General features: G+C 53.2%; 3 protein-coding genes across 3 annotated transcripts; 1 reads left to right on the top strand and 2 right to left on the bottom strand.

Annotated features, from left to right (window-relative positions):
• Positions 1-299: 299 nt before the first annotated feature.
• Positions 300-2452, bottom strand: CTRU02_213523 (pentatricopeptide repeat containing protein; the record flags this gene model as incomplete). The annotated part of the gene is made up of 2 exons (XM_036730749.1): positions 300-2232; positions 2280-2452. 2 exons carry the CDS (start codon positions 2450-2452, stop codon positions 300-302), a joined length of 2106 nt encoding a protein of 701 aa, XP_036577525.1.
• Positions 2453-2977: 525 nt separating this feature from the next.
• CTRU02_213522 (DNA polymerase alpha catalytic) lies at positions 2978-7611 on the top strand (the record flags this gene model as incomplete). Its single annotated transcript, XM_036730750.1, has 5 exons — positions 2978-3269; positions 3326-3429; positions 3482-4475; positions 4525-5813; positions 5866-7611. The coding sequence occupies 5 exons, from the start codon at positions 2978-2980 to the stop codon at positions 7609-7611; spliced, it is 4425 nt and encodes a 1474-aa protein (XP_036577526.1).
• Positions 7612-9193: 1582 nt separating this feature from the next.
• Positions 9194-14044, bottom strand: CTRU02_213521 (eukaryotic translation initiation factor subunit; the record flags this gene model as incomplete). Its single annotated transcript, XM_036730751.1, has 4 exons — positions 9194-9305; positions 9360-9709; positions 9761-13384; positions 13457-14044. 4 exons carry the CDS (start codon positions 14042-14044, stop codon positions 9194-9196), a joined length of 4674 nt encoding a protein of 1557 aa, XP_036577527.1.
• Positions 14045-14862: the final 818 nt, after the last annotated feature.

Genomic DNA, 14862 nt, shown 5'->3' with positions numbered 1-14862 from the left:
TGAGGGTGTTCTTTTCTTCTCACACGAAAGAACATGTAGTAGTAGACGACTTTTTCTTCGCTTCGTGCCATGGTACCGTCACTTTTGCTCCTTACCGTCCAGTGCGAATTGAACGACCATGCAGTTTCTGTATTCATTATGCTGCATGAAGATGCGAAGAAAAGTATTTGGTATTTCTATGCTTCAGATTGGGGTATATTGTATGGTGTGGTGTGGCCGTAAGAAACTCTACTAAACTACAGTTCTTTTTGTTTTTACATGGTATTACATATTTGCGGCATATGCCCTAAGCCTTTTCTTCATGAGAGCCGTTGTTGGGGGTCGGTGAGCTCGACTACGAAGCGATTGATGACGTTCCGCCTCTGCTGAAGCTTCTCGAGCTCCTTTGCGTCTTCAAGCATGTTGCCCTTTTCGATCCTATCAACAGTAGCGATCAGGCTACGGCCGAGATCAAGAAGGTCCCTCTCGAAAGCGTCACGGCGCTGCGTCCATTTCACAGTCGAGGGTTTGCTAGTAGTCTTGGATCTCTCCATGCCCTTCATCGCTTGCTTAGCTTTGAGGAACGAGTACCACAGTTTGTTCACGGCGGCCGCCAGCTGGCTGGCATAGCCTTGTTTCGCGCCTTTCTCGTCGCCGGCCTTGGCCATCTGTCGGAATTTGTGATCCGTAGCCAGGGCAACACGGTGATAGAGGAGCGGCGCGAGGAGGTCGATCTGCGGGCTTCGACCCGTCTCCTCTTTCAACGCCTGCGCACGCAATGTCATCAAGTCTAAAATCGCGGTGGCGTTGTCGAATGCGGCGTGGTTCATGTTGTCGCGAAGACATGTCTGCAGTCCACGGTGAATGATAGTAGGCGTGATGAGCTCTGGTGGCATCTGCTGGATGATGCGGACGCTTGCAGCGCTTGCTCCGTTACGTTCGTGACTAAGGAGAATCTCTCCATAGTTTTGAGAGTCAGGTTTGAGGCCATACAAGTCGGTAAATATTTTCCAGTAGTCAGCACTGACTTTCGCGCGTCTGACAGCCGTCTTGTCGCGAGCGGCTAGGAGGAGGAGCGAGAGCGTGTTTTGACCCGGCACGGCGTAAGTGACATTTTTCAGACCGGGGACTTGTTTTGGCGTTTGAGTGGCGATGATGTTCTGCATGCCCTTGTTTATGTCTTTGGATTCTTTGCCACGGGATTCCGGAATGGCTTTTGTTCTTAAACGAGCTTCGGTGTCCAGAGTGTAATTGGGAATACTCATGGTCTCCTCCACCAAGGTAAAGATCTCCGCCTTTTCCTTGCTACTCCCCAGAAGCAGTGTGCGGCCCATGGCACACACCAGGTTCTCGTCGATTTTGAGCTTGCCGTTGCGCCATTCTCGTGTCACCTCTTCCCAAATGGCCTTGCACCGATCGATTGTCTGCTGCGCTGCGTCGTCCAGCTCTCGAGGCGCCCTCTCCAGCTTCTGGGACGTCTGTCCTGACTCGCGCTTTGGGTTTTCGGCATCCAACTTAGGTGCAACCTTATATCGCAAGTTGTTAAGAATGGTTGTGTATGTGTATGCATCGGCTCGGCGTCCTTGTTTAACATCTGCCGTCTCAAGGATGGCGAACATGGCGTCGATATCGCCGGCACGGCCGCACACCTGGAGAACAGCGTTAAGGTGGATGAGATTCGGCTTCAAGCGCTTGTCCTTCAAGAGTGAGTTGTATATATGTACGGCCTTATCAACAGCGGCTTTTGGATCGGCCAAAGTCGCGCAGCCACGGAAGATTATGGTATAGGTCTGTTCGTTGGGTAACTGGCCGCGTTTCTTCATGTCGTTGAGAAGCTTGATACTGGCGTTCAGGCGCTTCCTCTGCCTAATCTCGTAGTCGATGAGATGATTCCAGGCCACGACGCATTGCTCGTCCTTGCTGGCGCGTTGCGTGAGGAGAAGAGCCTCGTCAAAGCGGTCCTTTCGGAGCGTCGCCTCGACGTGCTTGCCAATTTTCCAGCGATCCTGCATATGCTCTAGATGTTTGCCAACAGCCCACTCAAGCTTTTGCTTTGCCCGCTTCGCAGCAAACTCCTCGGATTCAACAGTATCCTTTAGTCCTTCAATAAAATGCTCTTTTGAGACAACGCCTGCCTCCGGCGCAGTCTCTTCTTCCTCTGAGGGGATAGCATCCCCTGGTTCACGACTTGCGGCGTTCTCGTTTTGTCGGGTGCGTAATGCTCGGCGTTCGTTTATTGCAGCGGCCGGCCTTCTGGACAGAATTAGTGTTGAGTGTTGACGACGGAAGTGTGTACATACTCCGCAGTGCTATTCCTCAGCTCCTGCATAGTGTTCTTCATGGATATTGAGTATGGGCGTTGGAATCGGCGCATCGGAAGGCCGTGTTGGAGCATGCGCGGGGCCTCTGGAAAGGAGCCAGCAGAAATAACAGGCTTGAGAGCCCGCTTGAGGCAGGAGTTGCACGCCAACATATTGGATGGCTATTTTGTACTACACCAGTAGATGCTTCTGGTCGTGATGGTCCAACGAGGCGACTTGGGAAATTTTGCGACAACTGAAGCTGCTAGAGCTCCTTATCTTATCGGACACCCTGCATACAGCAAGCATCTTGCATGAGTAGCGTGGTTACTGACGCTGGGTAGCGGGGCAGCGCCGTGCCGCCCCATAGGTACTCAGGTAGTGTAGCTGGAGAGACCAATTGGCCTGACGCCAATTAACAATTATAGCCGAAAACGCGTCTCGCCAAACACGAGACGCGATTTCTTCACGCGCTACCCCGACGAATTAAACTTATGGTGCCTAAGAATCCGTGCTGCGCCCATCCCACCTGCACAGGTCAATTCCACCTCTTGACAACCAAGTTGAGACGTCAACAATCCCACCTTCTCACGATATCTTCTTTCGATACGATGATCTAGAATATCACCAAGGTTCTTACTTCTCTTCCTCTTTTTCTTCAATAATACCCCATAAATCCATTACGAAGTCTGTCTGCCATGCCTAAAGTTGACAGGCGCTCGAAGCTGGCTGAGCTTAGGGCTCTGCGACAGTCCGGGAAGAAGGGCAACTACGAAGTGGAGGACGTTGCCGAATTGTATGAGGAAGTCGACGAGAATCAATACAAGAAGATTATTCGAGACCGGTTAGATCAAGACGATTTTGTTGTGGACGATAATGGCGAAGGATATGCCGACGACGGTCGAGAGGAGTGGGATCGTGCCCCGCAGTACTACTCCGACAGCGACGACGAATTGGTTGGACAAGGGAGAGGAAGACCGAACAAAGCATGTAAGCCGATGCTCTCATTTATTACTTTGCAGCGGGCAATGTCTGACAAACAGCAGCAAAGAAGCAGCGTGAAGAGGAGGCGGCCAAGCGAGACGCCAATGACAGAGACATTAGCGAGTACTTCACCAAGGGGGCTGCCAAGGCACAGGCAAAACCTAAGGTTTGTCCAGAAGGTTCAGCATGAAAGAACAACATAGTGACAATGCCTTTAGGTCGTGAAAACGAAGGAAGACGATGACTTTCTCGCCGATTTGCTCGGTGAGGTTGATGCCAATGTCCCTGCCCCCGTTTCTCGATCTGGTGGCAAACGCAACAGATCTCCGGAAAGGCGAAGAGCTCGTGTGCTCTCCCCCGCACCTGATATACGACGGCCATTGACGAAGAGGACCAAGACGGTGGATGATAGATGCCCATCCCCTACCATCGATGACTCGGCCCCCGAAGATGGTTATATGCCCCCAATGGGAGACGACAGGGAAGACACCCCCACGCTGGACAATGCAGATATTCTCATGTCTGACCCAGCGCCGTCCTCGCCTGCTGCGAAGGTAGCGCAACGCAAGGCTCAAATCAAAGCAGAGCCAAAGGACGACGAGGACGATGATATGATGGAAGTTGCACATGCAGGTACCATTACCACTGCCAGTGTGAACATCACGGGATCAAGGCCACCCAAAAAACTGGTTAAGCCTGATCCTTACCCGTCGCCTCTCGACTCATCTCCTGCAAAGGCGTCTGAGCCAGCTGTGGACTCCTCCGCTTGGAACTCCATCACGGATCAGTTGAACGTCGTCAGTAGTTCCCCTGCTGAGACCAGAACTGTTGGAAAGATAGACTATAAAGACGCTATCGAGCCGGACGGCAGCCTCAACATGTTCTGGACAGATTACACCGAGGTCAATGGCAGTCTCTGTCTTTTCGGCAAGGTTTTGAACAAAAAGACGGGATTGTATGTCAGCTGTTTCGTCAAGGTAGACAACATCCTGCGCAAGCTATACTTCCTCCCACGTCAAACAAGGGTGCAAGACGGCGAGGACTCCGGTGAGGAGGTCGAAATGATGCACGTCTACTCTGAGATTGATGCCATTATGACCAAAATGAACGTGGGCATGTTCAAGATCAAAGCATGCACACGAAAGTACGCATTCGAATTGCCGGGAATTCCTAGGGAGGCAAAATACTTAAAATGTCTTTACCCCTACACAAGTAAGATACCGACCCATGCGACTGGTTTATATATGCTAATTAAGAACAGAGCCTGTGATCGATGGATCAACCAAGGGCGAGACATTTTCGCACGTTTTTGGAACAAACACCGCTCTGTTTGAGCAGTTCGTCCTGTGGAAGAACATTATGGGACCTTGTTGGTTGAAGATTAAGGACGCTGATTTCGGTGCCCTTAAGAACGCTTCCCACTGCAAGCTTGAAATTCTAGTCGAACATCCCAACATGGTGTCTCCCCTCAGCGACTCCGATAACCTTGACACACCTCCTCTGACATTGATGAGTCTTTCTCTGCGTACTGCCTTCAACGCCAAGGCCAACAAGCAAGAGATTCTCGCTATTAGCGCCAGAATATATGAAAAGCTCTCCTTGAATGACACTACCCCGGCCGAGAAGCTTCCCTGCCGCACTTTCACCCTTGTCCGGCCTTATGGGACAGCATTCCCTCTAGGATTTGAAACGATGGCAAAGGATAGGAAGAGAGGTCTCATCAAGACATTCCGTCAAGAGTCCGAGATCCTGATGTTCTTTCTTGCTCAGCTCGACGTTGTTGATCCGGACGTTATTCTCGGGCACCAGTTAGAGGGCGTTGACTACAGTGTTCTGCTCAATCGCCTGCACGAGAAAAAGACTCATCAGTGGTCTCGTCTCGGCCGACTCAAGCGGTCACAATGGCCAGCTTCCATGAACAAAGTTGGCGGCAACGTGTTCGCCGAGAGACAAATTATGTCTGGCCGCCTGCTTTGCGACCTCGCCAACGATGCTGGAAAGTCTGCCATGTACAAATGCCAGTCTTGGAGTTTGACGGAAATGTGCAGCCTTTACCTGCCTGGCAACAACCGCCGCCAGGACATTGACAATGAGGCAGCACTCAAGACCTGGGCTACTCAAAACAAAGAGGGCATGATGAACTACGTTTCCCATATGGAAGCTGACACCCACTTCATCACTGCTCTTGCCTTGCAGGTTCAGCTTCTGCCTTTGACCAAGGTCCTCACCAATCTGGCTGGTAATTCCTGGGCGAGAACCCTTACGGGTACACGTGCAGAGCGAAACGAATACATTTTGCTGCACGAATTCCACCGCAACAAGTACATCTGTCCTGATAAGCAAACTTTCAGGGGCAGAATGGCTCAAGAAGAGAACCAAGAAGAGGAGGGCGAGGGCAAGAAGAAGGACAAGTACAAGGGAGGTCTTGTCTTTGAGCCGGAAAAGGGTTTGTATGACAAGTTCGTTCTTGTTATGGACTTCAACTCTTTATATCCATCTATCATTCAAGAATTCAACATCTGCTTCACAACGGTGGACAGGTCAGCAATTGTAAGTCGTTGTGGTCATGTGTCTCTGAATTCGGCGCTAACGCAAGCTCTAGGAGGAGGATGAAGATGCCGTGCCTGAAGTCCCCAAGGATCAGGGTCAAGGTATCCTGCCCAGGCTCATTGCCACTCTTGTCAGCCGGAGAAGACAAGTCAAGGCTCTGATGAAGGACAAGAGCGCGACCACTGAGCAGCTTGCCACCTGGGACATTAAGCAGCTTGCATTAAAGCTCACGGCCAACTCCATGTACGGTTGTTTGGGCTACACCAAGTCTCGCTTCTACGCCCGGCCCTTAGCTGTCTTGACCACCTACAAGGGTCGCGAGATTCTACGCAGCACAAAGGAGCTTGCCGAGAGTAAAGCACTCCAAGTCATTTATGGTGACACTGATTCCGTCATGATAAACGCCAATGTTGATAACGTGGCGGACGCCTTCAAAGTCGGCCAGGAATTTAAAAAGGCCGTCAACGAGCGATACAGGCTCCTTGAGATTGACATTGACAATGTGTTCCGGCGGATCCTTCTACAAGCCAAGAAGAAGTACGCTGCCATCAATTTGGTTGAGAAAGATGGCAAGTTTATTGAGAAGATGGAAGTCAAGGGTCTTGACATGAAGCGTCGTGAGTACTGCGGATTGTCCAAGGAAATTTCCAGCAAGATCCTCAACGAAATTCTCTCTGGCGACGAAACCGAGGTGTCAATCTCGCGCATCCACGAATATCTCAGAGAGATCTCGGGCAAGATGCGAGAACAAGCCATTCCGGTACAGAAGTACATCATTTTCACCCAGCTGGGCAAAGCTCCTACAGAGTATCCCAACGCAGACTCAATGCCCCAGGTTCAAGTTGCTCTCAGGGAGATCGCTCGAGGAAAGAACGTCCGTCGTGGCGATGTTATTTCTTATATCATCACCGGTGACCCCCAGAGCTCCGATCCTGCTCCGAAACGAGCGTACGCCCCTCCCGATGTTATGAAGGTGGACTCCGGTCTCTCACCTGACGTTGAGTGGTACATCGGCAAGCAAATTTTCCCTCCAGTTGAGCGTCTCTGCGCGAACATAGTGGGGACGTCGAGCTCCCAGCTTGCCGAATGTCTCGGGTTGGACATTCGCAGGTACAAGTCGATCCAGGACAGCCAACAAGCGTCCTCCGGTAACGACATGGAGATCCATCCCCTAGAATCCCAGATTCCCGACGATGTTCGCTTCGCTGAATGCACCCGTCTCTCGCTTCGTTGCCGCGCTTGCAAAGTGTCAACTACCTTTGAGGGTCTCCTAGCACAACCTGACCGTGTCTCAGCCTCTGGTGTGCTTTGTGCCTCGTGCGGCTCAACCCTGTCGACTCTTTCCATCGTAGCCCAGGTAGAGCATGCTCTCCGCTTACAGTCAGCCCGCTATTACGAAGGTTGGCTCGTGTGCGATGACTCAGCCTGTGGTATGCGCACTCGACAAATGAATGTTTATGGCACCCGTTGCTTAGGACCCAAAGGACTCGCGCGGGACTGCCTGGGTCGGATGCGTTACGAGTACACTGAAAAGGCCATTTACAACCAGCTCGTGTATTTTGCCAGCCTGTGGGATGTTGAGAAAGCAAAGGCCAAAGCATCCGCCGAGAGCGGGAACGACCTCTCGCGGGAGGACAAGGAAAAGATCCTCGCGCTGGCCGAGCACAACCGCGTCCGCTTCGACACGGTTAAGGGTGTGGTGGACAAGTACCTTGACAAGTGTGGCAGACAATGGGTTGCCATGGACACTCTGTTCGCGAAGTTGGGCTTCAACAAGCCCGTTATCGCTGCAGCATAGGTACGCTACGAAACATGATACACAAACAATGATGACGAACAAAATGGGCTCTTTCAGAGCAAGGTTTTTTTTCCATATGCTGTTTTGAGAGGGAGAGGAACTGGCTGTCCGTATAAATACTCCTCGTGGCTTGGAATGAGTTTTGTTAGTTGGCTTTGGCAGTTATTGAGCCCGGAGTTTCTGGTTGAAATTAAGGCATTCAAGTAACTACTATTTCCTTTTGATACTTGATGTAGTAAAATAATCATATATGAGCTATTCGTTACCTTCTGCCTCCCTTGCACAACTCACAGCACCAACATGGTCAATCTTTCATAGGTAACGGGTCCTCAATTTACCTGACTTATCAGACCCGCTTGACTTAACCCCTCTCTGTTCTAGGATGGTGGGTAGGGCTAACTTCTGCCAAGAGGAGGGGCTTTTGCATGGGTACATCAGGGCTGGCAGGGGGCCCGGAGGGGTTGACGAACTTGAAGCTATTGCGAAAAGCCATCGTGCATGAAGTCACATCTATACCTGTATATCAGCACACAGTGCACAACGAAGAAGATAGGATGCGGTAGACATAAACCATCACACTGGAAACACGGTAGGGCTCATTGTGAACTATGTAGTCTTTTCTTGTGCAAGTCCACTGGCTGGCTCATATCGAATTAAATGTACAAAGTCAGAGGCATTAGGTCCTGAGCCCGGTCGATTAATCCCGCCATCATCAATCATCCTCCCAGGTCCCAAGCCCAAGCCCAGGATCCAAGTTGCCGTTGGCGACCAACAACTAGATCCTACGGGCTAGGCTAGAGCAAGAAAGCCTCAGTTGGAGGAGTTTGTTGACCAGACAGGTTTTTGCAAGGGGAACCTCACTTTTCTCCCAAACTTGTTTCCTTGCTGTTTACGTAGAATGTTGGAACGCAGTCGTAGGAGACCAGCCAGTGGGCAAGCCAATGCCAAAGGAAAAGAAATGAAGAAAAAAGAAAAGAGAAGAAATCCTCTTCTGAACAATCCCCAGAGTCCCCATTTTTTGCATAACAGGAATCACGACCTGGCCGAAGCTCCGTTGTATGCTTTTGTTGAGCGTTCCCTCATATCCATCCGGAAGAGCAATCGCGAGTGCCTAGTTGTGCACCGCATGAGCTCCCATTGCTGGATGGACCCCGCTGAGGCCGCCTTCTGTCTTTCGTGCGTCTGGCATAACTATTCGCCCATGTCCTATCCCCCAACGTAGCCAGGCACAAAAAGATGACCCCATGAAGCGTCGTGAACTCATATTAGAAAAGGAAAAAAACACGTGATGAGAACGCACGGGAAAATGCGATCGGATAGGGAAGAGGATTGGACGTGTAAAAAAGACATCCTTAGTCCGAAATTTTGGAAAACCTCTCTTCCATGCGAGAGGTCTTCTCGCTGTGAATCGTCTATGTCGGTATTCTTCTCGAGGTATCATGGCCCGCAGCAAAGATCAGGGTAACTTTTGAAACACACGAACTGTGAAAACCCTTGTGTAAATGCACCAAAACAGCCCCGCCCCTGTCTATTTGCCGAAATGCATTGACTTATTGGAAAAGGAAATGCCCAGATTCTCTCCTCATTTGTCTTCGCCGGCAGCAGAGCTGTCAGGAACGGCCTTGGACAGAGCAGGCGATGCAGCAGTCGAGGGAGGAGAGGCTGGGTTTTCGCTGTCCAAATTGGCAAGTGCGCTGTGCAAATGTCAGAAACTTCAATACAAGCCGAGAGAGCGATTGAGAGCTTACCTGAAGGCGTTGGTGTGTTGGGTGGTAGGAGGAGTTCCGGTGCGAGAAGAGGCGCCAGAATCTTCACCAGGGCGGCCAAGTGAGCCACCAGGTCCAAGTCTGCGGCCGCTGTTGCTGCGAGAGGCAAACATGGACGTGGGACCAAGAGTGACGTTACCGCTGGCGGTTCTGCCAGTAGAGCCCTTCAGGCGACGCAGGTCGTCCATACCAACTTGGTTGGATTGGGCCTGCATATAACCAGCCGAGAAGTTGCGGGAATCGCCACGACCAAGGTTGGGACGACCACCAGGGCCACGCTGGCTGCCACTGCGCTGGTTCTCCTGTGCCTTCTGCAAAGCAGCAGCCTCGGCCTGTGTCGTTGTTAGTTTGCAATCAAACAAGTAGGTTCTAGAATCACATACCTCAGCACGAATCTCCTCAAGTGTCTTAGGGCCCTTGTTGGCCTCCTTGGACGACCATCCAGATCTGCGAAGATCAATGACATCCATGAGCATGAACTTCATTCTGCTGGCGAGTTCCGGCATATCGGCCATATGCTGGATACGGTCAAAGTAGACATTCATCAACTGCTTGCCCTTCTCAGAGGCGTCAAGGTTGCCACCAATGGTTCTAAGCAGCTTAGACAGTGACTCTATCTCTGCCTCATCGGGTACACCCTCGTAGTCAACCAACTTGCGGACACACTCGTGCATGATACGTTCAGTGAGCATGCCAAGCTTGTACAGCTCACCAATGAACTGTACAAGACCCAGACCACGTCGCTTAGCGGCAGCGGCGATGTAATACTCGTCAGAGAGCATGGCGGCCTCCATTGTTTGAGCCTTGTCCTTTTCACCTTCCTTCGGCTCGGGAATGTTAACCTTCCAACCACGCTCAAACTCTTCTTGGCAACGGTTGAGCAGGTACTTGCGGAAGAGGGCACCTCCACTGACGACAACGCCGTTCTTGTCCTTGATGTTCTCGTCGCGAATCTCAGGGCTCATCGTGTCAAGCATACGCTTGCAGAATTTGGCGTACATAGAAGCCCAGTGAGACTCGTCAGTAGCCTTCTCGAAAGTAAGCTGGATGACCTGGCGAAGGGTGCGGCCATCAGACTCGTCCTTAGACTGGCCAGCAATGGCAAGAATCTGATCGGCAATCTTGTCGAACTTCTCAGGTGTCATCTTGTTGAGAGCAGCCTTGACCTTGCGCTGGACCATCTCGGGGTCCATATGGTCTGCGCTAGGGCCGCCGCTTGCGGAACTGCTCTTGCCTACACTGGTAGGCTTCCAGCCAGTAGAGGAAATCGTGATAGGCTTAACTTCCATGCCCTGCGTAAGAGGCATAGTCTTAGCAGCCTGTGCTTCCTTGGCGTTGAAGTCGTTGCGTCTGCTACCACCACCACCTCTGGCCGAACGGGTTCTGGGAGAGTTGGGCCCCATGGACGGTGTACGACCTGGGATCTGGCCAGCGACAGGGAAGGCTGGACGGAAGTTGCCCATACCACCTCCACTCATTGCAGCGTTAGACATGGCAAAACGCTCGGCAGAGGTTGTACCTCTGATGTTGGGGTTGGGGGGCCCACCACTAGGGGCACCGAACTTGCCCATTACACTGGCAGCACCGCCACGCTGGGAATTGCCACGGCCAGATCCAGCGCGAGGAGTAGAGGCGGATCGGGAGCCGTCATTGTCCCCGATCAAAGATTTGACTTGCTGGTGGAACTCCATCGAAGGTTGCTCGGTGAAGACCTTCTGGAACTGAAGCAAGAATTGAGCGTCGTACTTGAAAGTCTTGCCCTTCTTAGCAACCGCAGCGTTCAGAGCCGGGTTGGGAGAGCTGATGCCAGCAGGGTAGAGATCCTGGTTCATGACAGTCAAGAAACGAGCAGACTTCAAAGACTGAAGAGCCGCGCTAGGCTGGGGCGGCTCAACCGGCTTAGTGTTGAGAGGAGCCAAGTTGAGGGGAGATGGCTTAGGTCCACGTTTCTCAGTGGGGGTAGCCTTGGGCGCAGAAGCTTCGGTAGGGGTAGACGCCTTAGAGTCGCCGATGCTCAGGTTAGAGAGCTTGTCGGCAACATCGCCAACCTTGGCGGGTTCGCCTTCGGAAGTAGCCCCAGCCTTGCTAGTGGCAAGCAGCTCGGCTACAGAGGGAGCGGAGCCGCCTTGGGCACGTTTCCTCTCCTTCTCTTCCTCGAGACGCTCCATCTCACGCTCGGCCTCGCGGAGCTTACGGTCCTCATCGGCGGCGTTAACCTTCTTCTTCTCCTCTTCGGCCTTCTTCTGAGCCTCCTTTTCGATGGCCTTTTTGGCGTTGTACTCAGCGGCCTCCTTCTCACGGCGGGCATCTTCCTCCTCCATCTCGCGAATCATGCGCTCCATCTCCTCTTCCTCGGTCTCGACAGGAGCAGCAGGCTGGGCGGACTTCTCAGCTTCAGCCTTTGCCTTTGCCTCGGCCTCGGCGGCAGCTTGGGCTTTAGCTTTCTCTTCCTCATCAGCCTTGCGCTTGGCTTCAGCAGCTTCTTCTTCAGCCTTGCGAGCCTCCTCCTTGGCCTTTTCGTCAGCCTCAGCCTTTGCCTTGGCCTCGGCAGCCTTCTTCTCTTCCTCTACAGCCTTTGCCTTAGCCTCAGCCTCTTCCTTCGCCTTGTCCTCGCCACCCTTGGCTTGCTGGATCTTGGCTCTCAGCTCGTCCTGGATCTCCTGGCGGGTTTTAGGTGTAGCCTGACTGTCATTGCGAACGTGGGACGGGGTCGCTGACTTGGGCGGGGGAGTAGGGGTCGAAGACACAATAGGAGGAGTCTTTGACTGCTGGATACTAGGAGCAGGAGAAGATGGAGTCTTGATGCTCTTGAAGTCAACAGCCTCGCCCGCAGCGTTCTTGATCACAATGGCAGCGCTCTTCTTGGGCCGAACGAAGTTGCCAGATGATGCCACAATGGGTGTCTTTGCCTGGGCATTTTGGGGCTGAGGCGTGCCAGAGACGACAACAGGCGCGCTGGGTTGACCGGTGCTAGAGGACGGCCGCTCTGAGTGCGATGAAGTGCGCGACATGGCAGTCGGTGCAGGCTGATGGTAAGGGGGTGGCACGAAGCCAGGTTGGAACGCCGGCGGCGCTCCGGGGGGGGACGGCATGTATCCCATCTGGTTGTAGTAGATGGGCCTGCCGAACTGATCGTACTGGGTCTGCGGGGGAGGGTAGCCGTACTGCTGCTTTGTGTGTGTTAGCAATCTCTCAAAATTACCGCTTTCAGGCGAAAGATCGATGGGAGGAACTGGGGGAGGTGTAAGGAAATGTCCGTCTGGCATCACCAGAGACGGTTCGATGAAGTTGAATTCACCCTGCGCCGAGTGATAGTCTGGGTTGTGAGGCATGTTGCTTGCAGGAAATCGCGCATAATCGACTATCCAGATCCGTTCTCCACGCTTACTGTCGTGTCGAAGTCTATGAACGTCGAACGGCGTTTCCTGCAAGGAATCCGCGTGCCGCGGCTTGTGATGAGACAACTTGTCACATTCACGACGTAGATTCTTCTTCTTGCTCTGCAACGACGGACCAAGGGACGAAACAAAAACATCTTGAAAGAAAGAGGGGTGTTGTACTTGTTGAGGGGCCATATTCGGTGGCGGGTAGTGGTACTGGGGAGGAGTGGCCATAGGCATCGGGTGCATCTGCGCCGGAGGCATGTTAGGAGTTCCTGGCTGGGACTGGGCCAGGGCAGGGCTTCGGGTCGGCTGAGGCGAGTTGGGGTAGGGCTGCATTGGTCTCCCAGGATGGAAGGCAGGTGGCATACCGCCGCGGCCTTGACCGTTGCGATACTGTTGGTTCGGCGGGAATCCCATGTTGGCGTTATACGGAGGCTGGTGCGGGTTGAAGCCGCGGCCACGGCCGCCCTGGGGTTGGAAACCTTGCCGGTTGGGTTGGTTGGGGCCAGCAGGCCCGCCCACATCACTGTGCTGAGAAACGCCCGATTCCCGTCTAATGTGCGAGCCAGGCTGCGCAGGCAGAGCGGCCTGGGATTGAGGAGTAGAGGCTTGTCTCATGTGGCGCTGCAGGAAGAAAATGTGAGTGGCGGGAACATAAACGCGTCATGCACGCGGGTCGGGACGGGTTTTACTTACATCGCCATCGCTTCCGAGACTGCCAAAAGTCATCGCGCCAGATGGAGCCATGCCTGAGGGAGGACGACCACCGCTAGCAGAGGGCTGGGGAATAGGAGATGGGGAGTGCGCGGGAGAGGGCACTCTCTGGTTAGTTCCGGGAATAGGGATAGGAGCAGCAGTACTCTGAGGAGTGCTGTGCGCAACAGCAGGAGAGTTGTAGCCAAACTGGATGCCAGGCTTGGAGCCGCCGACAGGGCCACCGTTAGGAGCGAAGCTGTTGGGGCCGTTGGCACTAAGAGTAACGGAACTCTTGCGGCTGTGATCAGCCGCGTTTCCGTTCATGTTCGAGGAGCCGTGAGCGACTGCTGGGGCAGCAGGCACAGCAGGAGTGATGGGGGGACGTCCATTTACTGGTGACGGAGCAGACGGCTTAGCATTTTGCGCAGAGGAGCCACCGACCACCACAGGTGGGTTGGATCCCGTCGCAATCAGCGGCGTAGAGGCTTGCTTCTTGTTCGCACCGGCAGCGGACGCATATGAAGGAGCCGAAGTCGCAGCAGAGGAGTTGGGCGCCGGGTTGGACTGGGGGCTGGCAGTCGAAGTCATATGTGGAATCTCGTCGTTGCGCGTACCGAAAAAGAGATGCTTTAATGGAATGGCGTTTCGAGGTGAAGGGGGCGTCGGTGTCGAGGGACGATGTACTGGGTTGCGGAGGGACGACGAGGTGGTCGAACTGGCGCAACTGACAAGATCGCTGTGATACCGAATCTCAAATTCGACAGTGGGGTGCCAGTGCGCAGAAATTCAAAAGTGAATGACTGTCGGACAGGAAGTCGATAAATCCTCGCTGGGAAGATTTAGGATCGGATCGGGGGAGGTCTGATTCGGCCCGTTGTCTGGGTTGCGAAGGATGGTGTCGTAGATTCCTTGACGGAAGGAACGAAATATCGCCAGGCGATGGGGAGAGGGGAGACAACAAGAACTGTCAGCCTTCGCAGCGGTCGCGGAAGAAACCAAAGAAAGGTTTTCCAGGGACCAGCGGGAATTACGAAGAGGGGAGAGTTGTCTTCTGAAGGGGAAAACAGAAGAAACTGTTGATGAAGAAAGGGTCTCTGGTGAGAAAATTATCCACCTTGACCAGTTTCGGTGTTTGTGGTGAGGGAAGATTTGAGAGGAGGAGCGTCCAAAAAATTTTTGGGCGGGAGATATTATGGCGTGGACCTGGGAACGAATGTGAGGGAAAGACCCAGGAAGGTACCTTGCCGAAGTACCTCGTCATAAAGCCCGCGCCCACACCCACGCAACTGGAGCGCCAGGTAGCCAGAGCCCACAATCACGGCCCTGTGTGGGAAAAGGTCGGTACAGAAGACACTGTGCCCCCTCCAATCCGCAGGCTGGCCACGCACTCAATCACTCACTGAGGG

Source organism: Colletotrichum truncatum (genome assembly GCF_014235925.2).
Source record: "Colletotrichum truncatum strain CMES1059 chromosome Unknown Contig_0010, whole genome shotgun sequence".
Lineage (NCBI taxonomy): Eukaryota > Fungi > Ascomycota > Sordariomycetes > Glomerellales > Glomerellaceae > Colletotrichum > Colletotrichum truncatum.
This window is presented reverse-complemented; position numbering and strand designations above follow the sequence as displayed.